The sequence below is a fragment of the Eschrichtius robustus genome, chromosome 16 (genome assembly GCF_028021215.1).
Source record: "Eschrichtius robustus isolate mEscRob2 chromosome 16, mEscRob2.pri, whole genome shotgun sequence".
In the NCBI taxonomy this organism is placed as follows: Eukaryota; Metazoa; Chordata; class Mammalia; order Artiodactyla; family Eschrichtiidae; genus Eschrichtius; species Eschrichtius robustus.
The window spans coordinates 47587401-47613778 of record NC_090839.1 but is presented as its reverse complement, the minus strand read 5'-3'; the positions used below and the strand labels follow the sequence as shown (position 1 = coordinate 47613778).

The window sequence follows — 26378 nt, the reverse complement described above, 5'->3', positions numbered from 1 at the left end:
CTCAAAAAATGTGTGATGACAGTAAAACACAAGAAAGCGTCTCACACAGTAAGCCAATTGTTGTTTCACACCAGAGTCCCTTTCAGCAAATCATTTTAACCTCTTCTTCCACCATATATTTTTCTAGAATGATAAGCATGTTTGGTAATACCATGCTTTCATTCTTTTTCCCTGATTATTCTCTGGGGTGCAGAGACCAGTAAAATAACTCAAAGAGAACTGTGGAGGAAAAGGGGAATAAATAATAATTTACCAATTGAAATAATTATTTTATGAGATTTTAGGGTTGACTTTTGATTTATGTAGTAACAGGAATTTCATATTACTTTAACAGGATGATAGTGGGAAATGCAACCCGTTGATTGGGGCTGTGCAAGTGTTGTACTCTGTGGGCATATTGTGTTATAGGTAAAAAGATTGGGGTCTTAGGTTGTTTTTGAAGATGCTTTGTAGAGGAGTAACATAGAGGGAGAGGAGGCATAGGAGAACAGGAAGTAGTAAAGTAAAAATAAAGTTATTTATGTAAGTGTTCATTAAATGAATAAATAAATATATAAACATGCAGATGACTTGCTGACTATCATTGTAGTATAAATTGTCCAGAGGAAAAGTAAGGCAGTGCACATCAGTTAGTTTCTCCACACCCTTGCCAATATTTATTTTGTTTTTTGATAATAGCCATCTGGATGGGTGTGAAGTGGTATCTCACTGTGGTTTTGATTTTTTATTTCCCTAATGATTAATTATGTTGATCATTTCTTTTTTCATGTGCTTATTAGCTATTTGTGTATCTTTTTTTGGAAAATTGTCTTTTCAGGTCCTTTGCCCATTTTTGAATTGGGTTTTTGTTGTTTCATTATAGGTGTACTTTATATATTATTAATTTTGATGAAGTCCAGTTTTTGTTGGACTATTTTGTTATTGTTGCCTTTGCTTTTGGTGTCTAAGAAATCACTGCCAAATCCAGTGTCATGAAGCTTGCTCCTTATATTTTCTTCTAAGAGTTTTATAGTTCTGGCTCTTACATTTAGGATGTTCAGCCATTTTGAGTTAATTTTTGTATATGGTGTAATGTAAGGGTCCACCTTCATTCTTTTGCGTGTGGATATCCATTTTCCCACCACTGCTTGTTGGAGAGACTGCCCTTTCCCCACCGAGTGGTCTTGGCACCCTTGTTGAAAATCATTTGAGTGCGTATGAGGGTTTATTTCTGGGCTGTTTATTCCATTGGTCAGAATGTCTGTCTTATGCCAGCACCATACTGTTTTAATTACTGTAGCTTTGTAGTCAGTTTTGAAATCAGGAGATGTGAGTCCTCCAAATTTATTTTTCTTTTTCAAGATTGTTTTGGCTGTCTGGGGTCCCTTGAGATTCCAAAAGAATTTTAGCATGGGTTTAAACTCAGACCTTTAATATTTTTATATTTTATATAAATATTTTCATTTATTAGACTCTGTAGCAAGAACACACCTTTCTTGAGGTTACATTTACTACTGTTGGGAGATGTCGTTTTTTCTCCATACCTATCTTTAAATCTTATGGAAAGTAATGATACTACTTAGTTAAGTTCTTGCCTAAGTTGAGTGCATCTTAAAATGATAGATGATAAAATGTATCTGGGTATTTTTCCAACATTTATTGACCATGTGTACTTACAATTATTATATATAATAACATAGCATAGATATTTCGAATGCCATGTATTTTATATATGAACAGAGAATTTAAGTAATTTGATCAGAGTCACACAGTGTCAGAACTAAGATCTGAACCCAGAGAGTCTGACCACTGTGTTTAACTAAATATTACCACCATTTGGGCTGCCTCTGGGCTGTTGAGAGGTTTAAATGAACCAAAGCATGTAACATAGGAAATAGGTGCTCAGAAAAAAGTAGCTGCTGCTGCTATTATTTTTACTATCAGCTCATTCTCAAGCACTACCACTGTCACACCTGGGTGTAAGGCGTCCTTCCTCCCTTGGCCAGTAGGGCTCGTTTGTTACTTGTTAACCATATTGCTGTCATTAGCACTGCAAGTTGCTTACTGTTTGGAGTTAGCTTCTGGAGTTGATATTGTAGGAAAGTCTTTCTGATAATTTGTTTAGATCCTAAATCTATTAGGTAGAAAACGAAAGCTAGATAATGTTGTAGTTTTTCATGTTATAACTTTTGTTAAGTGAATGACTAATTACCACTTGAACAACTTTCTAGGTTTTTTCCATCTAAGTGTTTACCAGCTTTTTAGGCCCCATAAAATTCACACTAGAAGTTAGTATTCTCCTTAACTAGGTATTCTCCTTACTTGTAGTACAATTGAAGACGTTTCCTAACTTTGAAAATATGGTAGCTAAATAATTAATGACAACTTTGGAAACCTTTCATTTCTCATCATTTTAAAGGGAAAAAATCACGAATACAGCAGTTTTGAGTGGCAATAGTTTCAAAATTATTTAGCTTTATTTAACATTTCTCTTTGCTGTTTATCTTAAAATTTTTATTTGGCCAAAATACTATTTTTACTGTATACAGCAGCACTTATTATGCTTCAATAACTTCGTATATTTTTCTAGTAATAGATATTGTATTACTGGTGTGTTTCTTTGAAGATTATGCACATGGGTCCAGATAAAGCAATGATCTCAATTCTAGCACACTCCAGAGAACAATTTTCAGCCTGAAAATAATCATCTATTCTACCCGCCCCTAAAGTTAATTTAAGCAAACAAGTGTCTAAAATTTTTGTGTGTATAAGTTAATTATAAGGTCTTAAAATGTAATAGAATATTATGCAATTTTAGAGCTGCAAGAGTCATTTCAAGTATTCTAGTTAAACAGAACTTCTGAGTATTTTTTTTGAATGATCTCTGTACAAAAGAAGAAACCAAGGTCCTAAAAAGATGAAAGGATAAACCCAAGCCTTTGGGAGATTGACTGGTTTGCCCGAGGGCATCTGGTAAGGAGGGCGAGAACAGAGAGAGGCTGGTGTCTAGGTGGCCACTTGTTCATTTAATTTAAAAATTTTATTATCACAGAGTTAAGATCAAACATGGTTTTCCGTATGAGCCATTTTAAGGGTGGGAAATTGGGAATTTTTTCTTCTACAGTTGAATTTTGGCTAAAGATTAGAGTTCAGTTCCCGAATGTTTTTATATTAGCAGGGATATTCTACTAGAAATGTTCATTTGGACCAGTTGGAATTTAGGTGACCCTAATAGTTGGGCGGTTGGTGTGCCTTTATGTTCCCAGGTGTGGCTCTGTTGCCGTTCGTGGATGAGCGCAGACTGCGAGCTGCCCTGGAAGAGGTGTACCCGGACCTCACCCCCGAAGAGAGTAAGGCCAGCGCCCCACTCAGGCAGCAGTGAGTCTGTGGGACACAGACTTCACGTTTCCTTATAAAATTAGACCATTTTTTTTTTCATTTGTGAATTTTTCACAAAGGGGGCATAAATCATTGATTTTACTTCTTTGTAACAAAAGTTAAATTTGTTTCTTAAAATTCATTATCTGTAAATTGAATAGTAATTAAATGAAGCTTTTAAGTTATAAGTGTTAGATTTCCTTCGTCTCCCTTCTTCCCTTCCTCCTCCCCTACCCCCCAAATAACAATAACTTTGCTTGAAGGTTAAGTTGAGTCAAAAGCATTTGCTCTCAGAGTGTTAACTTGAAATGTTATTTTTCACAAAAAGTGGGATTTTGTCATTAATACTGACAAGTTAAAATATTGGGAAATTGCAAGGCTGGGCTCAATTGGAAAATTTATTTAATACCAGTGTAACAAACCTATAGAAATAGTATCTCCATCAACCATCCTTAGTGTAATTTTTGTCCTCAGATGATACAATTTGTGTTTCCTCAGGGAATGTTTATTTCTTATAATAAGAAATTGAGTTCTGTATAAATAAGAAAACTCTGACCCTTATCTTGCAATCCCATAATAATTCAGGTATATTTTAGTAATTTTTTTTTGATAGTCATTGTTTTTTGAAACCTTATCGTCAAAGTTTTTTTTTCTTCTGCAGAGACATATCACCTGTTTAGACCTATTATTGTTAAATTATTTTTCACAAACTTTAAGTTTTTAAAATGTAGATGCATCTTTTAATTTTGTTGTCATAAAAATTGCTCTTGCAGGTATAACTGTGTTTGATCTTTATTCTTTTCCTACTTTCCCCCCAGATAGAAGAAACAGTCTTGGAGGCGATGTCTTATTTGTGGGGAAGCATCACCCACTGCACGACTTCCTTTTAGAGCTGTACAAGACAGGTTCCACAGAGGTACGGTCTCCCTTCCATCATGAAGTGTTTTTAAACAGTATATTTATTTGGTTAATTAATCAGGAATACCTTTTTTAAATTTGGTAAAATATAAACATGATTTACCATTTTAAACATTTTTAAGTGTATAATTCTGTGGCATTAAGACCATCTACAAAGTTGGGCAACTACCACCAACTGTCTGTTTCCAGAACTTCTTCATCTTCCCAGTCAGAAACTCTGTACCCATTAAACAACATTAAACACTGCCTCTCCATCCTCCCCTCCTCCCAGCCTCTGGTAACCTCTCTTTTTCTTTCTGACTCTATGAATTTGCCTAATCTTGATACCTCACATAAGTCACATCATACGGTAGTATTTATCCTCTTGTGTCTGGCTCACTTTGCTTAGCATAATTTTTCAAGGTTCAGCCATCTTGTGTCAGAATTTCCTTCCTTTTATGGTTGAATAATATTCCATTGTGTGTATACACTACATTTTGTTTATCCACTCATCTGTTGATGGGGACTTCAGTGGTTTCCACCTTTCAGCTGTTAGGAATGTTACTCCTGTGAACGCTGACGAACAAGCATATGTTTTAGTCCCTGCTTTCCATTCTTTCGGGTGTATAATCAGGGCTGTGTTTTTCCACAGTCAATGGGTGTACCACCTGAACTATGTCATGGGATTCAAGGAAAGTTTTCTTTGGATGAAGAAGCCATTCTTCCAGATCAGTAAGCATTCATTGTTTATAATTGAAACGATTGGGAGGATGTATAGTTAGCATTTTTACTTTGTTGCCTAAATGTTTCATTTTCTAGTAATAATGAGAAAGTAGTGAGAAAACAAAACGACAACAGAATACCCCTGGACTAAAAAAAGACTTGGGGTCAAAAGCCCAGCTCTTGGGGCAATCCGCAAGGTCAAAACTATTTTTATAATAATACTAAGGTGTTATGATGCTGTTTGCCTTTCTCACTCTTTTCCTCCCTTGAGTGTATGGTGGAGTTTTCCAGAGGCTAAATGTAGTGTGGTATCTCAAGAGATTGAATCTGAAGCTGATAACAGAATCCAGCTATTAAGATAGATACTAAGCCATGTATTAAAGAAAGTCAAAACATAACATTCTTCTCATTTGTTTTTTGTTTTGCTTTGTAAAATATAGTGTTTTTTTCATAAAAATGTTATATAAATTAATGGTAGGTTTATTACTAAATTGTCTTAAGTTTTCAATAATAGGTTTATTTATATAAATATATAAATAAATATATTATAAATAATAAAATAAATAAATATATTATAAATAAATAAATAATAAAAATAAATAAATTTATTTATAAATAAATATATGTAAATAAATATTTATATTTATTAATATTATTTATATATAAATAAATATTATTCCAATAATAGTATTATCTTTAAATTAGTGTTTAAAAAATTTCTTAGTTTTAATTTTTAATAGGTAAATATTGACAGATATAACCAACATGAACAGAAGTTCTTTGGGGTCCTCAATTGTTAAGAGTGTAAAGGGGCTCTGATATCAGAGTTTGAGAACTGCTGCTCAAGGGTGTATAGATACAGGAATAGAATTGCGGGTCATAAAATACGTGTATCTTCATCTTTTCTAGATAATATCAGGGGGTTTTCCAAAGTGATTACACTATTTTATAGTCTGTGTCAGTTTGTGAGAGATCCTATTGCTCTGTGTTCTTGTAAACTCTTGGGATTGTCACGACCTTAATTTTTGTCAATTTGGTGGATGCTTGTTGGGATCTTGTGGCTGACAGTTGTATTTCTCTGATTACTAATGAAATTGAATGCCATATGGTATATCTCTTAACTATTCGGTTTTCCTCATTTATTAAATACCTGTTCTGTTTTTCTATTAAGTTATCTGTTCCCTCACCTCCCCCTTTTTGGTTTGTAGGTATTCTTTACAAATTCTGATAAAAGCCCTTTGCCCATAATTGTTTTCTGTTAGTGAGATCACAAGCAAGGAAGACAAGGCCCTTTGTTAAAGATATATACGATTATATTGTTTTGCTGGTGCATTTTAATGATTCCTCAGGAACATAGCAACATCTTGCTTCCACTTATCCAAAAGGTTACAATTCACAAATAGATGGTTCTTCTCTTGTTTCTTTTTAGAATAGTATGTTCTCCTGTTCCCATGTTAAGGGATCTGACACAGAACGCTGCGATCAGGTAAGTTTCCCCAAACTGCTGACATTTGCCCAGAATGCAGCTCTGAACTTGCAGATAAGTTTAAGAAGACTGGTTCACCGGGAAATGGTAGCTGTTATTACAGCAGTGCTTTGAGATTGGAGAGTCCCTCCCTGTGTTGCAGACCTCCGAGTAGAGCCTCTTGACTTTAAATTATGTATATTGTTAAGGTTACTGATTTAACAAGCTTGCTTCTCTGCTTTCTGGTTTCCCCTAACAACCTCTAATTCTTCCTGGATTAGAAAAGTGGGAGGTAGAAAGTAGGAGTTTCCAGGAGTAGTTTGCTGTGTATGTGCAAACAGACCTCTTCACCCCAGAGGCCCACACAGCTTCACCGTATTGTACGACTATTTATTACATTTATAGTCGTGGCCCTGCAGATTTTAAAAACAAAACTGTTACTATACTTTATTTTGGTTAAGATGAAATAGAATGAATTTGTGGAATTTTTTTTATCAACAATTATAAACTTAAGGGGCTAATTTCTGCTATCTGGAAAACTTATACTTCGTTTCTTCAATGGTGACAGCATTTACTACTGAGTATGTAAAATATAATATAGCTATTTAGATAAAAATCAACAAACTTACTACTCATTTATGTAACTGTTGTATGTAATTACTAATCTTGATGGCAGGGTTTATGTTGTTGTTTTCTTCAGTCTTTAGACGAGAGTAGGGCAAATATTCTAGTAGTTCAAGGATTTTGTAAAAGCTGTTCCTGAATACTCCTTTCCCACATTAATTCTCTCATTCTCAGGGAATATTTTGGATTTTACTTAGATTTCCCATTGTGACGTATAAGCATGTTTATTTTCCTGTCTTTCATGGGATTTAGATAGCAACTGCCATTCTAGAAAGGCTTTTACTTAAAGAAAACCATTGTGAATTTGGAAAATCTTCCTAAATTAGTTGCCTTTATTTATCTCTACCCACGATTTTTGTTTATCTTTGCACATAATTTGTCCTGGCTCTTTGTCTGTGGGCTCTTTTGTTAAGGGTGGGATTCAGAACCATAAGCCAAGCTGCTGTGCCCACCACAAACAGCCTGGCTGCAGCAGAGCCAGTGTGGACTCTGTGTAGTAACCCCTGGGGTCTTTGGCTCCCCGCCGAGCTTCAGGCCAGTTACTCCCACCTGTCCTCTCTGTTTGCTGTGCTCCTCAATTTCTCAGCATGTTCTCAAAGGTCTTCCTTCACAGCCCTCTAGAAATAGTTAATTCTTCTTAGCTGTCTAATTAGGATAGAGACTTGCCCAAGGGAGGAGTTACAAACTTGACAGATCCTGGAGTTTTTGTTTGTATGATGATATGGTGGTGGTGATTTCTGAGCCTGAAATGGCCTTTGGTATTGTTTGGTAGCCACTATTTTCACAAGATTTATTAATTTATAAAAGAAATCTCAGATTCAGCTGTAAATTCAGGTATATGTTGAATGTAACTTCATAATAAAATTGACTTAATTGAGTTGATTTCCTAGAGATTCGTGAAAGACCAAAGTGTTAACTCTTACCATATGAGGTGATTTTCAGTGTTTTCTCTGAGGGGTCATGTTGAGGCTGAGATGCAGTTTACTGTAGTTTTGCGTGTGTTTGTTTCAGGGTTTCTTGTGTATCCTAGTGGGTTTTTTTTGCTTTATAAACAAAAAATCTGAAAAGGTAGCCTCCATAGTCAGCTGCCAGTTATTTCTGTCTGTTTTGACTCTTAATATTTTCCCCCTTCTCTGTTTGCATGCATCTGGTATTGCATTCCACGTTTGAGAAGTTGTTTCCCTCACATTGACTTTAGGTAGATTCCTCCCATCGTGTAGGTCTTCTCTGTAGTATTGAGAAAGTATATTTTAGAAGTTATTGAAGTGCCTTAAATTCATAGAAGGATTCTTAGAGAATACAATCAGCTGTTACCTAGGATTTTTTTTTTTTCCAATTCTGATTCCATAAATCGTCCAACATAGCAGTAGTGTAACCTTGAACAGAACTGAGCCATCTCCCTGAGTTTTCCTCGTTCTGCTCTTCCTCCACCATTGTAATTTGCTTAGCAGAGTATTTTAGAATAATTCTTTGTCAAATTTAAATATATAAAACCTGTATATGATTTTTAAATTACAAAAAAGTTATCTTCCTGGTGTAGCAGCACAATTTTCTATCCATCTGGGGGAGTAGATGCACGCACACCCCCTTGGTCTCACCTCGGACTCTGTGTCCACACTGGCTGCTTTGTTCTGCGCCCCTCACACGCCTCCTTGCCCATCTCTCCGTTCTGTCCCTCGACCTCCTGTTCCCCCAGATGCCCAGACTTAGGAGCTTTGGCTTCTCACTTTACACGACTCCATGTACCTACACCACTGCTCTGGAATATTTTTTTCTTCCCAATTATTTTTCATATATGGCTTTTCCCAGTGAGCCTGTTTTGTACTCTCTCCTCCTGGATTACCGTGGTGCTCTCCCAGCTGATTTTTTTTTTACGCCACCTTCCTTCCCACTGAATCTGTTGTCTCATCTTTCTTAAACACTGCCACCCCTCGGCGATCTTTGGTTCCTGCCATAATTTGGTGGAGCCGTGCTCTGTGCCTGAGTCCCCACAGCTCCTCAGGGACGCCTCCTCCTTGCTCTCCAGGCTGGTCCCTTCCGTGTCCCACTCATCTCTGTGCCTTCCTCCCAGTGCTTGGAATGCTCTTCCCTTTGCCTACCCTTCATTGCTTTTCTTCTCAGAGGCAATCTGGGTTTATGTAATCTTTAGAGATGTTTTCATTAGTGGCATTGTCAGATTTCTCTTTTTCTCTCATGGCACCTGGCATCCTTCTAAACCCATGTAAAAGCTTGGCTGTGCATAGTGTTGGAACCCGTGTTTGCCAGAGTCTTCTAAGAGCCCAGACTTACTTCTTCAGAGGACTGCTTCTCAAACATTCTGTGTTCACTTTTGGATGGATCAGGCAAGGGATAGAATGTTTTCTGTCTTCAAGGAGATTTTTTTTTTTTTTTAATGGGATTTATTTATTTATTTATTTATGGCTGTGTTGGGTCTTCGTTTCTGTGCGAGGGCTTTCTCTAGTTGCGGCGAGCGGGAGCCACTCTTCATCGCAGTGCGCGGGCCTCTCACTGTCGCGGCCTCTCTTGTTGCGGAGCACAGGCTCCAGACGCGCAGGCTCAGTAGCTGTGGCTCACGGGCCCAGTTGCTCCGCGGCATGTGGGATCTTCCCAGACCAGGGCTCGAACCCGTGTCCCCTGCATTAGCTGGCAGATTCCCAACCACTGCGCCACCAGGGAAGCCCCAAGGAGATGTTTTTAAAATGTGGATGTACGTGAAGATAGATTTGTAATGTAATGACCATTACTGCCGTGTTTGTAAGACTCATGGTTGGCAAGCAGGTAACTTGAGATCCAAAACCTGAAGAAGTGGAGGACACGGAATCAGTAACAGACTTGATGGTTGGGAACACTTGGGAGGGTTTAACTTTCACTGCCTGTAATACTTCATAGGACACAACTGGTTAACCTCTTTCTGATAGGATGTCAGAAAAGACATTGTTAAGTCCTATGAACTCTTTAAGTGCTTTAAAATGTCAAGTATATGGATTGTGAACAGTTTGCAGTGGTTTGCTGATTGAGCATTAATTATGGAATGTATCAGGGAAAGGTAAAAATGAAAAGATTCCTGGAGTTTTCTGCTTTCTTTGTGATGTGTGCTAGCACTCTCAATAGTAGTACTTAAATAGCATTTCTAAGGATAATTCTTAAAGTGAATGGAATTGGAAAAGGTGTTGCGCATTGTGTTTTTTTTCTATTGAGACTTTGCTGCAATATTTTCTTCTTACATCTAGCATCTAAAGTGCTACTTGTGATAAAAATAAAGGCACTGTTCAGTTTCCTTACTTTACAACTATGCTTAGGTTTAAAATTTTTAATTTATATTGTCCTTAGTGTGTTTATGAAGACAATTAAATGATTAAAATAATAGGGAGGTTACCTACCAAGGAGGAGATCTACTCTACAAGCCCTCGGCGGAGCTGGTCTGGAGGGTAGAAGCTTATGCTGGCTGAGTCGGCACTGTTCCACCCCGAGGGAGTGGGTGGAACAGCTCCCTCCCCTGTTCACCAGTTAGATGAAACAACATGAATCTACGCACGGTTCTCTGACCTTAGCCGGGCAGCCTGTTGGGTCCAGAGGTTGTTCTCTGACCTTAGCCAGGCAGCCTGTTGGGTCCAGAGGTTGTTCTGTTAACTCGTCTCCTCCCTGAGGGTGCTTCTGACTTTATCTCCATGTTACTGCTTTCCCTCCCCAGTAAGCTCTCCACAATTAATGCCTCTTGTTTCTAATGGTGGGAATTTCTCAGAGTAATCTATATTTTTTCCCCCATTATTTTTATCTATATATTTTAGTATAATGGAATTATTTCCATTATTTTTAATGCTCTACCTATAAAAATTTGAATTACGTTAACCTGAAAAAAAAAACAAAGCACTTTGAAAGTTTGGATCCAAATAAAAAGTTACCCTTTGGGCCTTTGCCTGATGGGTTCCTGCCTAAGTCTGTTTTACTTTTAGGAAGTTTAAGTTGTGGCTGATGTTATCACATTGGAAAAAAAGTACAGTAGAGTTGTGCTTTAGCTTCTGTTGTTACTTTAATTTCTAGAAACATAATAGTTCTTAGTATATATTTTGGGGAACAAATTAAAATACAGAAAATCTCACAACCAGTAAAAGCTTAACTCTTTCTAGGAGAGAATAAGTCTTCAAATTTTTCTCAAAGATCCAAGGGGAAAGAACGCTTTAATCTTTCAGATTATAAGTAGTGTCCCTTGTCCCTTCAGTGGGGGACCTCCAGACTTATTTTTAAATACTCCTTTTCTGTCTCCCAATGGCTTGAACCATATTAAGTGTAAGATCACTCTGTTGAGTGCAGTTCTGAGGGGAAGTGGGAGAGATCTTGGAGATTGTTTTCTTATTAGCTTGGAAATTTTTTCCCTTTCAGAGCATGAACATGAATAATGGAATTTTTAAAACAGTTTTATTGAGGAATAATTGACATATAATAAACACATATTTGACGAATAAATGGATTTGTTTTCTCAAACATTAGCTTCAGCTCTCTTATTAAACCTCTTGTAACCGTTGTCTTTTGAGAGAGATTATCCCTATGACCTGGGATTCTCTCTTCTCCCTGGGAGCTTGTTACTTGGCTGTTTCTTTCACTTCTTAGTTTCAGCTCTTTCTGTGGGTGCCTTGCAGGTGTTCCCCTAGAGCCCTCACCTAAGCATGATCTTCCTTCCAGCTCCAGCCCTGCCATTTCTTTAGCTCGCCCAGCATTCCCTAGGCTACGACTGTGACCTCCTTTTGGTTCTCGCCCCATCTTCCTAATGCAGTGTGGCCGGGTGGTTCTTTCTGAATTGCATCTTGGATTGCTTTTACTCTCTGACAACTTGAAGTGGCCTTACGTTGTGGTCAGAACAATCCCTTCATGACAACATTCCAGTTCAACCAGGCCGTCTTACTGCCCACTTCTGTTCACATACTTTTTCATTCCAGTCCAGCCCTTCTCAAACGGGGTTCCCACCTGAGAATTAAGTCTTGAGAACTTAAAGCATTTGCTGCATGTAATGAACCAGTTTGTATCCTGTGCCTTTAGAATGGCACTGGTTATGTATCTTCCTTGGGAGAACTGAGAATGTACGTAGTCACTCAAATCATTTTTTGTAGGGCTTGTTACTTCTCTCCCAGATCCCCATTGAGAAGGCTGCTCCAGTTAAACAGAGCTACCACTTTCCATGTCTGTTCCATCCTGCAGCCAGTCCTGTCCCACCTTCAACCATAGCCTGTTGCGTGCTGTTTTCCTTGGTCCCAGGTGAAAGGCCCGCCTCCCCCATACATACATGCATTTAGCCCACACTCACAAGGGCGTGTGTGTGGAAGGCATGTGCACTCACATGCTTTGATTCAGCGTCTTTCCTGTGCCTGTTGTTGCCTTTTCCACTTTCTTCCTTATTAAACTGTTATTAAACCTTTTCTGTCTATTTCCCCTATTAGAAGGGGAGGCAGGCTCCATGCTTGGTCAGTGTTTGTGCCCCTGCTCCCACCGTGAGACCGTGTATGCAGTGGGCACTCTGAAAATTTGTTTGGTAAACTGCCGAAAAGGCCTGCTGACACTGAGAGAACTATTTTGAGATACTTTAGTTGCAAGTCTTGCTTTATCACCAGATTTCTCTCTCTCCCTCTTTTTTTTTTTTTTTTTTGGCCATGCCACGTGGCTTGTGAGATCTTAGTTCCCCAACCAGGGATCAAACCTGTGCCCCCTGCAGTAGAAGCTCGGAGTCCTAACCACTGGACCGCCAGTGAAGTCCCCAGTTTTCTCTCTTTACTATGTATCTGCAAAGCCCTAACAGACCCAGATACCTACCTATCTCTTTCTCTCTCACCCTCTTAAACCTTTCATACTGCCTGTCGTGCCTGGCCCTGCCCTAAGCCATCTGGAATAGAGAACATCTGAGATAAAGACAGTTGCGGTGAAGAGTGAGTTTGTAAGAGGAACAGATTGAATAAATGAAGTGTTGTTCAGTTGTTCTTGAGCTTATAGCATCTTTATTATAAATGAAACTATTTTTGTGTACTTCAAATATACAGTTAAATCCTACTGCAACGAAAATTTCTCTGTAACAGATGGGCCCTAATTATTTTAAGTGGCAGTATTTGAAGAGGAAAAAAAAGTTAGCTATCTAAAATGTCAGCCAGTTCAATAAAACCTTTTTTCACTGATTGCAACTGTAATCTGTAATCTTTGGAGGATCTTTGGAGAATATAAAAAAGCACAAAGAAGGAAAGGAAATGGTTGAGTGTACAAATAACCTTTTGGTGAATGTGTGTCTAGTCTGTTGCATGTGTACTTTTCCCATGTCATTAAGTATTTTGTTACTACATTTTAAAAAATATCAATTGAGGATACCGTTTTTAGAAAGAACCATAGTTTCTTTAACCAGTCCACTATTGTCCATACACTTAGGTTTTACAGTTTTTCAACATTATGAATACTGATGTTATGAGCATCCTTAAGTATAAACCAGGCGCGTATCCAGAGTCCTAGAAGAGACATTGCTGTGTCAGAAGGAAGACTTGTGTGCTTTGGGAGGCGCGTGCACACACACACACACACACACACCCCCCCCCCACCAGAAAGGCAGTTTGGCCCAGCTTGTTAGTCTGAATGTACAGCCTTCGTGTAGTGTTCAAATGGTGGCTATTACATTATCACAAACGCACATTAGTAGAGCAGGATACAGGCTTCCAACAGGGAGGTTTTGTGTTTTTTCCCCTGTGGATTATTTGTGTTCTTTTTTTTTTTGATTTTGCAAATGTTTCTGTTGTTGTTTGCATCTTTCTTGTAACAAGAGCTGATCTTCTCTAAGATGCCAGAGGGAGGGTCTTTGCCATGGACTGAAAAAAATGAAAGGTGTTTTTTATTTTTTGTTGTTGCAAACCCCTTGGACCTGTCTCTGATATTATACTGGAATTTCTCAAGAGTTGGGTGGGCAATGTCTGTTATTTCTCTGTGATCACTCACAATTAGCTTGAACATGACTCTTGCACAGAAAGTTACACGAGGGCCATCCTGGAAATTAGTGGCAGTTTGGTGAGGAAGATGTTTAGCCATTTGGCTATTTGGCAAAATCCAGTGACTAAGATCATTTTTGGAGAACACTTTTGAATTTTAGTTATTCTGTTTAAGGGTCAAAAGTACCTAGTTCCCTGGTGGCCTAGTGGTTAGGATTCCAGGCTTCCACTGCCGGGGCCCAGGTTCAGTCCCTGGTGGGGGAACTGAGATCCTGCAAGCCATGCAGCGTGGCCAAAAAAAAAAAAAAAAACCTCAAAAAAATTAAATAAATAAAATAAAGGTGAAAAGTACCAGAGTTTACATGATAGTAGTTAAGCGAGGCTAATCCAGTATAATCATTGAATTATGTATTGTTCTCTTCTAGTATTAATTTTAAAGACCCACAGTTTGCTGAAGATTACATTTTTAAAGCCATAATGCTTCCGGGAGCAAGGTAAACAATAATGCATTTATAAAACTCTCTAGGTTTATTTTGTATAAACGAAGTTCATCCCTGTAACTAAATTCTGTATTTTCAAATGGTTAGAAAACCTGCACCGGTACTGAAACCTGGCGACTGGGAGAAATCCAGCAACGGGCGGCAGTGGAAGCCCCAGCTCAGCTTTAACCGGGACCGGCGGCCCGTCCACCTGGATCCAGCGGCCTTCAGGGCTTTGGGGTGAGTGGTAGGTTTTTCTGTGTGTGTATTTTGCTTTTTCTGGGTCTTCCACAAAGCATTAAGTCAGCATTTATGCCACAAATATTTAAGACCATTAAATACAACTATTCTGCAGATATTTTAATGACTTTGATACTTTTCTGCTTTTCTTCGTTTTTTAAAATTCACTTCTGTTTCTTTGGTCTATATATTGCTTTACGTGTTGCTTGAGAAATCCGTTATTTTCTCTTAAGAGATTTTGCTGTCTAGAAGACCGTTATTTCAAAAGAAAAAAACGTGCTCTTCACCCTCACGAAAGTTCTGGCCGAGTTCATGTCCGGGTGTCCCCAGTACCTCTGTGCAGAGCTATCAGCTCCTGGGCTTGTACCCAAGCACTGATGTCTCCGTGCTGCCTGAATGTGTTTCATGGCCTGTTAGTCAGGTTGAGTCTCTTTTAAGATGTCTGCTGGCCATTTGTATCTCCTCTGCTGTGAATTTCTGATTTTTATCCTCTGCCCTTATTAGCTATCAAATTGTCTGTTTCCTAGTTATGGAGACAACCGTATATAAAAGAGGGGGCTTTGAAACAGTAACACGTAAAGCTGGGATAAAAAGAGCAATGTGCTGGGGTAAATATTAATGAGTTATCATCTATGAATTAATGATGATAACTCATAAATAGATATTTCCAATTCATAGGAAAACCTTAAGATTCAAAATGGGATTTAGGCAGTAGGTTACCATCAGCAGCATGTACTTTATACAGTGGCTAGTAAGGGACAGTGGGATCATGGGCTTTGGATCCTAAACGTCTGGATCAGATGCCTTGTCTACCACTTGATACGTTTGTTCACGTTACTGAACCGCCCTGTGCCTCCATTTCCTGTGTGTAAAATGGGAATCATAATCACACCTACTTAACTCATGAAGTTGTTGTGGGGATTAACTGCTTAGGATAGTTTCTATTGTGGTTGTTTGGTCGTCTGCATTCTTAATAGTAAAAGAAATGCAAATCTAAAATATTCTTAAGATTTCTTTTTTGCATTATTTCAGCCATTTTGGAAAGCAACATAGAAATACCTCTAAATAGAGTTTTAAGTTCTGAAGGTACTCTGAACTTCTGATCCAGATTCCTGCTTATTGGAATTGATCCTGAGAAGATATTTTAGAGGAGCCTAGTTATATGCCCAGATCTCTCTAGGCATTGTTGTCTGTACTACTGGTGCTAAATGGTGGACTGGTTTAGTAAAATATGAGATATCAACATGTAAATATTCTATAGGTATAGATGTTAACACCTAGGAAGACTATGAAAGATATAGGGAAATGTTTGATACATCAGGAGTAAACTGAAAATAGTCAGATATAGAGTAGTAGTATATACCGTTGACGCTTGAACATCTCTGGGGTTAGGGGCACTGACCCTCTGAGCAGTCGAAAATCCTCAACCGTGTATTGTATAGGACTCTAGTATTTACTATTGAAAACAATCCACCTATAAGTCGACCTGCACAGTTCAAACCCACGTTGTTCAAGGGTCAACTGCATAGTGATAGCAACAGCATGGGTCTTTGAGAACAAAACTAAATATAATGCAAAAAAAGAGAAATAGACTCAAATTATTTTTTGCATAAAGTAATTAATAAATATTCACATGATTATTAAAAATCTTTGGTGTGATAAGTGAATATTTGCTGTCACCATTATCAGGTACTGTTTTGAACTTTGTCCATTATAAATCTTTTAAATTTGCATTGTCTTAATCAGATCTAGTAGTAAAAAGATGGCTGCCAGCATTTATTTATTATGTGTTGGATATATGTCTATATAATTGTTTTGCTGGCTGGGGGGTCCTTTTATAGCCATGTTATGCCCAGAGGCTCTGGAACTGGCGTTTACAGCAATGCTGCACCACCACCTGCGACTTACCAGGGAAACTTGTACCGGCCACTGTTGAGAGGACAAGCCCAGATTCCAAAGCTTATGTCAAGTAAGTTTTCAGTAATGGATTATTTTACCTGCTAAATTAAGTACTGCAACAAAAGGTGGCTTCTGATCTTCATTGCTAAAAAGATTTATTATGTCAGTGCAAACATTTTGGACTTAAAAACCCTAATGTTTAGAAGAATTATAAGAGAATACTTCATACAGACTTTCAGATATTTTTATCTGATCTGTATATAGTTAATTGAATAATATGAATTGGATTTCTTATTTTCATTTCTAAATCTGCTTCTGGGTGAACATACGCAGAAAAAGGTATGCGAAACAAGCTCCTGTTTATTCCATTAATACAGGTAACGGGGCAATTAAATCAGGTGCAGTAGACATGGAATTGGAATTACTTGAAAGACAACAGTATCTGTTTCTTAATTCAAATTGTATCTTAGTAACTGCCTAACATAAAGACGGGCGTTGCCTTAGGTAGAAATATGCCTTTAACCTTGTGGTTCTGTGAAGACTGTGGCCTTTCCTTGACCCCTTATAACTTGTTTTGTGGGCAGAAGTGAATCAGAAATGTTAACTATGAAAGTGATTATATGGCATTTGGATTGCAGTGGAAATGGGAGAAAATAGTTGAGTGTTGGGCTTCACGGATTTTGTATTAATTTTAAACTGTATCCCCATTAACTGTTGTGTCTGAGCTCTGTGGCCGGGCTCATTTTCAGGGAAGTGTAGGTCATGTGCCAAGTTCTGAGCCACTTTCTTTGTGAAGCCTGTGCTTCTGTGTTCCGTGTTGTCTGGTTGCTGCCCCACCAGCCAGCCCCTGCGTGGGGAGGAGGGAGACAGTGTGGCGAGATGCTAACATTTGTTAAATCCAAGTGTCGTAGCATTTAAGTTTTTTTCTGAATGTTTCAAATAGTTCATAAAAGTTAAATTTAGAAAAAACAGGAAGGGCTACTGTATTGCAGAGAACCCTCAGAACTCCTTTTAAACCAAAGTTACACCTGTCAAAGAGAGAACCAGATTAAAGTGAGGTTTGTTGGGAGATATTTATGCTTCGTACTTAGCATTGTTTTCATGCTGATTTAGTTACAAAACCATTTTTAACCTGAAGCCCTGTAAGAAAGGAGTTCTGATGGTCTCCTTCTCTCAGGGTCCTGTTTTCACTGTGTTCTGTCTGTCTGTCTGTCTGTCTGTGTGTCTCTCTGTGAGGCTTAATGACGCTGAATTGTTAGACTCCACCATGAAATCTGTGGACTTCAGCGGTCTTATTCTATTTAGTGAAGGAAGCACAGAAGGGGCACAGGGTTTAATGGGCTTCTTGGAGATCTTCTCGGTACAGTAGTTCCCTCAGCTGCTTTCCCCCGAAAATTTAGCAAATAGCATTTCTGAGTATTTCCATTTGTAATGCATGCAGAATATGTATCAATATGTACCACATACAACAGAAAAGTCTAATCACTTTGAAAGAGTTATCTGTGCCCTGAGATCTCACAAGTGAGCGGTGAGAGCATCTCCAGCTAATTGTTAAAGCCAGCTGTTTACTCACACGTTCCTTATCAGTTCCTTTTTCCTTGTGGCTCTTTGCCATTTATTTCTATCTCTACTGGTATCAGAGCTCCCAAATACAGGGACAAAATGGGATGCAAGTGCTAGAACCAGCTATAATCTCTGTGGCTTAGTTTAGCCAGTATTTCTCAAGACCATGGTTGTGGGGAATTTCTGAGGTTGTTGCACTGAGTAGACTTTCCGAGGTGTGGCAAGAGGTTTGAGTAGCAAAGGTGAAAGCACGTGCTCTGTGTTAAGTGGCTTCCTTCCACCTCCTGTTTCCTAAGGCCCAGTTGCTGGCCTGCTGCCACCATAGTTTATCCAGATGGCACCTGGACATCTTACTTAAAACTTCGAAGTCTTTTTTTTTCACGAACTTAAATTGACTTATTTTTAATTTGTAAAGTATATCAATACATTATGGGTTTGATGTGCTTGCTGTATTTTTTCAAATATACATCAAAATGAATACAACGACGAAGAGAACAAGCTTGTTCATGGACCCCCAGAAAATCATCTTCTGTACCACCTGTGATATGTACCACACTTTGGGATGTATTGCCTAGATCAGTGGTGCTTAATCAGGGAATCATAGGCCATATGAGAATCTGTAAAAGTCATGGAGTCTCTCCCCAGAAAATCACTCAGTGTGGGATTCATATAAATCCAAGTACTGCATCCGAGGTCCCCTTCCACCCTGCAGGATCCTGCCCCAACAGTAAGAGAAAGAAGTCAGAAAGTTCTTTTATTTATCAAGGTCATACCAGAGGTAAAGAATTTCATACCCTTTGGGGCCTGCAATTCTAGAGTTCTTAGTTTGCCTTTTTTGGAAACAGACAGCTCTTGTCAGCATCTGGGCATTTTATTTAAAGTAGTGGGGTCCCGTCTTCCCTTTTATTACTTTGACTAACTCCTCATTTGCTGTTTAATAGCACTTAATTAGATAAAATTTGTTTATACTTACAAAAGAAGCTTTGATTAGAAACTTCGATTAGAATCTGTTCCACTTAGAATCTCTTTAATTACATCGTTAAAAAATAGGAAATATGCTTTGTAAAGTAGGGATTCACTTTGAGCAAGAAACAAGTGGCCCTCTCTGCCTGGTGACTTGTAAACATCGAGTCACCTGAGGATCAGTGCTGGGACTCTCATTGTATTTAACATATCTTTTCAAAGGGGGTGGGGATGGGAGGAGTGAAAAAGTTTATGGAAAAAAATCAACCAGGATGCGATATTTAAATTGAGCCAACAAGGGGGAATTTGGAATACTCCAGGCTGAGAGAAAATAATGAGCTTGAAGTACATTGCAAGTACTCAGGTGGTATTAAGCTTAGAATATAAAATTAGTCAGAGAGTATGCACTGGAACTGATTATGAAGGTAGGGAGGCTGATTTTTTTTTTTTAACTGATGTTTTAAATGTATGTTAACTGTAATACATGTTAGTTAAATAAAATATGGTGTATAATAGTAAAACATATTTTAAAAACCAGTAAATCCATGATCCTGAAATAAGCAGTGTTTCTTCTGTTAATTCTTCATATATGCAATTTTTGAAAATTAGGTTATTATACATATGTTTTCACATATACTTTTTATTAAAATGTAACATACATAAAATGCCAAATCATAAATGTACAGTTTTATTTTTATGAAATGATCACAGTCATGTAACCACCACTCAGATCAAGAAACAGAAAGTTGGGACTTCCCTGGTGGCGCAGTGGTTAAGACTCCGCGCTCCCAATGCAGGGGGCCTGGGTTCGATCCGTGGTCTGGGAACTAGATCCCACATGCATGCCTCAACTAAGAGTTTGCATGCCACAACCGGGGAGCGGGCGAGCCGCAACTAAGACCCAGCGCAACCAAATAAATAAATTAATTAAAAAGTTACTGGTGGGGCTTCCCTGGTGGCGCAGTGGTTGAGAATCTGCCTGCCAATGCAGGGGACACGGGTTCGAGCCCTGGTCTGGGAAGATCCCACATGCCGCGGAGCAACTGGGCCCGTGGGCCACAACTACTGAGCCTGCGCGTCTGGAGCCTGTGCTCCGCAATAAGAGAGGCCGCGATAGTGAGAGGCCCGCGCGCCGCGATGAAGAGCGGCCCCCACTCGCCGCAACTAGAGAAAGCCCTCGCACAGAAACGAAGACCCAACCATAATAAATAAATAAATAATTAAAAAAAAAAAAGTTACTGGTGCCCTAGAAGCCCCCCATTGTGTCCTCCCCCAGGCACTGCCCCTGCCCATTAAAGGCAACCTGACTTCCATAGATTAGTTTTGTCTGTTTTTTTTTTTTTAACGTAGTATCTAACAGTCTCTTAACACCGTTACCCTTTTTAAATTTGCCCTTTTTAGTTGGATGTTTTGCTTCTGAGATTTATCCGCCTGTTGCTGTAGCGAGAGTTCATTTGTTCTCATTGCTTCCTGTGTCCCATTATGTGACTGACCGTCATTTATCTGTCCAGTTGGGATAGTGTGGAGTTGGTCCCCAGCTTGGGGGTGCTTGGAACGGACCGCTGTGAAGCTCTCCTGTCCTGGTGCGTGTTGTAAACGCTTCTGGTGGGTCCATTCCCAGAACTTCAGGGTCAGGGCTGTGTGCACGGTCAGCTTTCGTGAGAAGTGCCGGACACGGCCCGGTTTACATCCCCGCAGCAGTGTGGGGGAGGTGCAGCTGCTCCCTGCTCTAACCAGCCCCTGGTGTTGTTGGCCTGTTGGCTTTTAGTCACTCTGTTGGACGGGTAGTGGAAGCTCACTCGCGTTGAATTAGCCGCCTCTTGGTGACTTGGAGCAATTTTTCATGTTCATTGACTGCTTGGATATCTTTTTTGGTGATGTGCTTGTTTGGGTCTTTTGTCCATTTTCCTACAGGGTTGTCTACCTTTTTCTTTCTACTTTGTAGGAGTTCTTTTATAGTCTGGTTATGAGTTTGTTTGGGGGTTTTTGTATTGGAAGTATCTTTTTCCACTTGAAAGCTTGCCTTTTCCTTTTAGTGTCATCTGATGAGCCAGCATTTGGGGAAAGTGGGTGAGGTGCCTGTGGGAACTCCTTGTGCTCTTGTAGCTTTTCTCTGGGTCTTGAATCATCACAATAAAAAATCGAGGACAAGGAAATCGTAGATATTTCATGTATTTTGATGTTTTTGTAAGTAATATCTTTTAAATGTCGTTTTCCAGTTGCTTGCTTGTATATATAAAGAGTTGATTTTTGAATATTGACTTTATCTGACAACTTCACTAAAATTCGTGTATTCTGAAAGTTTGTATGTTCTTTTGGATTTTTTCCCTACTCAGTCATGTCATCTGTGAGTTGTGACAGTTTTATATATTCATTTTCTAATCTTGATGTCTTTTGGTCTTTTTGTTTTATTGCACTGCCTGGGACCTCTAGTGTGAGTCAGTGTAAGTGGTGACGATGGGCATCCTTGTTTCATTCCCAGTCTTAAGGGGAAAACTTGTAATATTTCACTATTAAATATGATATTTGCTATAGTTTTTTCATTTATAGAAGGAGTTTCCTTCTATTCCTTGTTTCTAGTGGGTATTGAATTTTATCAGATGCTTTTCCTCCATTTCTTGAGGTGATAATGTTTGTTTGTTTTTTTCCTTCTGTTACATGGTGAATGTACACAGATTGATTTTTGACTGTTAAACTAACCTGGCATTACTGGAATAAGCCTAATTGTTTGTGATATATCAATTTTGTGTGTGTGTGTGTCAGCATAGTGTGGGCTATTTTTTCATCTCTGTCTCATGAAAGATTAGTTTATAGCTTTCTTCACACGTCTGGCCTCATAAAACAAGTTAGAAAGTGTTTCCTACATTTTTGTACTCTAGTAAGGGTTACTGTGAGATTGTTGTCATGTCTTAATCCTTAGACTCACACAAACCACTGAAATTCTTCTCTTTTTTTGGCAAGAGTTTTTAAAAAACTTTTTAAAGCAAAAAAGTGTGCAGTTACATCTCGTTTCTAGAACCACAACTTGGTTGTGGAAAGACTTGGTGGTGGTGTTCTGTTTAGGGAGAGATGGTGAAAGTCTGGACTGATCTGTGGCGAAGTGGATTCCAAGTGGAGAAGGTGGGAATGGAGGCACTAAAGGGGCTGTGTAGTTGAACGTGCGAAGTGCGGGAGAGAGAAGATTCCAGATGAGGCTCGTTGTGCACTGAGGGCACCTGGGGGACTAGAGAGTTTGGAAGCACAGGAGGATGGAGGAAGATGGAAGAACATGATAGTTCTGATGTGTGTGGAGGTTGAAATGCCTGAAGACATTGATGCCATCTGCCTGGAGGTAGCGATAAGGATCTGATACCTGCTCAGGAGAGAGGAAATTGGGAATCATATCCATATAAACCAGAAGTGTAAAAGTTTAAGCAGGATTGGGATAGGTTAAAGATTTCTAATTGCCCTTGGTTATACGAGAACCTAGAACAGCCTGGGGTTGTGAGATTGGACTTCCTAGAAGGCAACCATGTCATTTCACACAGTATTCCCTGGTAACCTTTGTAAGAGATGTGTTGGAGGAATAATCGGCCTAATCTAGAATAGTTGTTGCATGGTAGTAAACTGGTCACAGTTGTATGATAAGCACAGACAAATGCTGCCAACTGTCAAGAAAGGAAATTCCATGTTCTGGGATGTTTTCCCCAATACTCTTTACATGTGGCTCAACATAAGATTTGGTCTTTCTTTTCTTTTCTTTTCTTTTTTTTTTTTTTTTTTTTTAGTTTACTGTCATTAAGATTTTTCTGGCATATTTATTTCATGGTCTCTTGTGACCTCTAGATTTCATATTTATGCAGACAGACCTAATCCTTGTGTATATGCCAGCCAGTCTGTCCATCCATCCGTTGATCCATCTGTCTACCCATTCATCTCTCTCTATGTATTTTCTGTTCTAATTTGTATCTGATCCCTTACGTTTACATTTATATTTACATATCTTTTTTGAATACAAAGTGTTTTAAGGTAGTATTACCCTTTTAAGAAGAGCAGTGATTCCGGGGCGGGGGGTTGTGGTGGGATGAATTGGGAGATTGGGATTGACATATATACACTAATATGTATAAAATAGATAACTAATAAGAACCTGCTGTATTAAAAAAAAAAATGAAATTCAAAAAAAATTAAAATGAAAATGGATACAAATGAACTAACTTACAAAACAGAAAAAAAGTAATTCTGGACTTCAAAAAAAAAGGTCAGATGTCAAAAAGAATTATTTTCTAATGTTTAACTGTTTCCACATTCAATTACTAATAAAGTGAATGTAAAAATCGTATTAAAAGAAAAAAGAGCAGTGATTCCAAATGTTTTACCCAAGATCTTTTCTTATTTTCTCCCCATGAATCTGTGTTTGTCAAGATGCTTACTCCCGAGGTGCGTGTGTTAAATAAGTATGTTTATTTTTCCTTCCTGTCTTAATTGGGTGTGTGTAGTCACGTGAATTCTAAACTTTGGTAACATTGAAAGTAGTCTGCAGATCCCCAGTCTTGCCTTCTTGAGACCCTGAGCTTCTGAGCCTCCTGGTTGAGGAGGCAGCTCTCCTGGTCCTTCTGACATAAAATAACATGAAGAGTCACCTCAGCTGATAGCACAAGTGCACGTGAACCATGGAGCAGCATAGTGTGTCGGGGAGGTGGTCCTGGCTTTCCCTCCACCCCTTCATAGCCTTGTGACCTCAGGCAGGCTTTTGTCAGTACTCCCTTTCCTCACGTCTAAAATGGTACAGGGAACACCCATCTCACAAAATATCCACGGTAAGTGAGTTTAAGTTATTAAAGTACTTGAAACAGTGCCTGGCACATAGTGGATACTGTGAAAGTATTCAGTGATAAAAGATAAGCATTCCTCTTTATAGAATTTTGAACTTTAAAATTTGTTTAGAAATAGTTTTAGTAAAATTGAGATCGAAACTGTTTAGTCAGTCTTTTTAAATATTTGTAGTATCAATATCATAGCTGGTTTTTCATGTGGTGCAGGGTTACATCAAGGAGAGCCATTGGTCATACTGCCAGCTCTGTCGAGTGCCTGCTGCAGGCATTTCTCACTGTCAGTCTTTGATTTGTCTTTGATGTGTCAGTTTTTGGCTGACGGGTGATTGTCCGGGTACTGGGAACTTGTCAGAGTCAAGTGCAGCCCCAAGTGCTCAACATGAATAAAAGCGTTCGCTTCTGCAACCTGGAGAACGTGACATGTCACTTCTCTTCATTTCAGTCGGTAAACTTGTCAATTAGCTGCATTTGAAAAGTGATTTTTGATTAGTGCAATCACTAAACATGGAATCTTTTCCATGATTGCTGCGCTGATTAGGTAAATTGTCACTTGAGGAGCTATTGGTGAAGCCTTGGTTTCTGTGGCCGTAGAGCTCTAGAAAAGGGATACGTTTTTAAAGACCGCAGGAAAAAGTTAGCTGTCATTTTTTTTTTCTCTCTCTTGCTTGTACCTTTGTGAAGTGCAATTCACTATCTCACATTTTTTTTTCTCCCTCTCAAATGGATCTTTTAGAGCCATATAAATGAATGATAATAAGTTTGTTTTACATTCTGCTTCATTACTTCTCAGCCAGGAAATATTTCTGCTTTATGAACACTTAAGGGCCATATATATTGCTCAGAGCCACATGAAGAGATTTGTTTAAAGGTATCCTTGAAATTTGTCTTCATTCCTTTTTATTTTTCTTCTTGGGTTGAAAGCAAGAGATATTTTAAAGTCTTAACACAATTTGCTTAGGTCTTTAACAAAAAACTATAGTTTTTGCATGTGCTGAATTTGTGTGGAAAAAAAAAAGTTGTCCTGGAGGTAAGAAATAGTGAAAGCAAAACAGAGGAGGCAGCACCTGGCATACCAGAATTGGTGGGGTAGGAGCTCTGGCTGTTTTTCTAGACACTTACAGTTATACAATCAGACTACTGAGAAGGGCTCCCCCTCTCCAAAAAAAAAACATATACACTTAGTGAACATTACATGCCAGTTCTACTTAGAAATACCGGTGTGCTTAATCTAACACGCAGCGTATTTGGATCTGATGGTGAGGACTTTCCCTCCACCTAATACTGTTCCTGGGAGGAAATATACCAGCTTTTTCCCTGACTTTATATTTCATAAAACATTAGGATAAACATTTCTGAAGGCTTTTCTTAATGTAAATGTGTTCTTTATTACCTTCATTCAATTTCACATTTATTAGGGATCCTGTGTGGAAGCTTTTATTAGTACCATGCAGAGTGTGTTCTGTGATGACATCATGCAACCAGAGTCACAGAATTAAGTTTTTATGTTAAAAAGAGGCGTGTTTCCAGGGTGACCACAGTGATTCTGGGACATGTGAAGTACAGAGCTAGACAGGGGTCCAAATGAAATTTTACTGTATTTCTTTTGACCTTTGCTATATTAGCTAATTTTGTATAATAAGACACTTAAAATATAATACTTCTGGGAACATTTTAACCAATTTTCACTGACCTAAGTTTTGTGCAGTATCTGAATAGTTACGGACTACAAGTTTAACAAAGTCATCATCAGGAAAAGTGGCCAAAATGTTGGTTTTACTTTCGGTAGATTGCTTTCTCGTAACTCATTGAAAATCGTATAGTGTATGCTAAGTTTCTCTATAGAAGTAAACTGCACAGGTGGTTTGCTGTCTTGTAAGAATTTCTGGTTTCACCTCCTCTGATTTAGATTTTCTGGTGGTGTACAGTCTTTATAGTGATTCAGAAGTTATTCTGGGCCTAGACTAGGGATCTTGGCCCTGCTTCCTGTGGATTGTGTGGCGATGAGCTTCCTGAGTTTCCATTCAGGTTCTGAATATCTAATGACCACCGGAAACCTCCTCAGCATTGTTCTCAGTTTGACCGCTACTAATTTGGTTTTTAAGAGATAAAAGGGGGACTTAATGCAGATTGACTAGGGATGCCACCTTTCTTTCAGTTCAGAATGCAATTCTGCTTGGAAGTGATGGTGGTGAAGGCCTCGCGCGTGCGCTGATCGTTGGGCCAGGGGCTGGGGTGGCTCCCCTGGGGTGGTTTGTCCATCTAGGAGGCTTTCTTTGGGCCAGTACCTCGACTGTGTTGCTTCCAGAGCAGCAGCAGCTGGGTGTTTCGTGCTGGAACCCTTGTGAGCAGCCAGGTGCCTTACTTGTTCCAGATTCTCTTTTGCAGGGGGTTTTATAGCACAATT

The 26378-nt window shown here is 38.8% G+C and overlaps 1 protein-coding gene across 3 annotated transcripts in view; it reads left to right on the top strand.

Moving 5' to 3' along the window:
- The window catches only part of XRN2 (5'-3' exoribonuclease 2), a 77722-nt gene that overhangs the window by 42406 nt on the left and 8938 nt on the right, over positions 1-26378 (top strand). For all 3 annotated transcript variants that reach the window (XM_068524595.1, XM_068524596.1, XM_068524594.1), the window contains 7 exons: positions 3246-3329; positions 4176-4273; positions 4907-4986; positions 6407-6463; positions 14442-14510; positions 14604-14735; positions 16577-16704. In XM_068524595.1, the coding sequence (XP_068380696.1) occupies positions 3246-3329; positions 4176-4273; positions 4907-4986; positions 6407-6463; positions 14442-14510; positions 14604-14735; positions 16577-16704 (648 nt within the window). The remainder of the gene's footprint in view (positions 1-3245; positions 3330-4175; positions 4274-4906; positions 4987-6406; positions 6464-14441; positions 14511-14603; positions 14736-16576; positions 16705-26378) is intronic.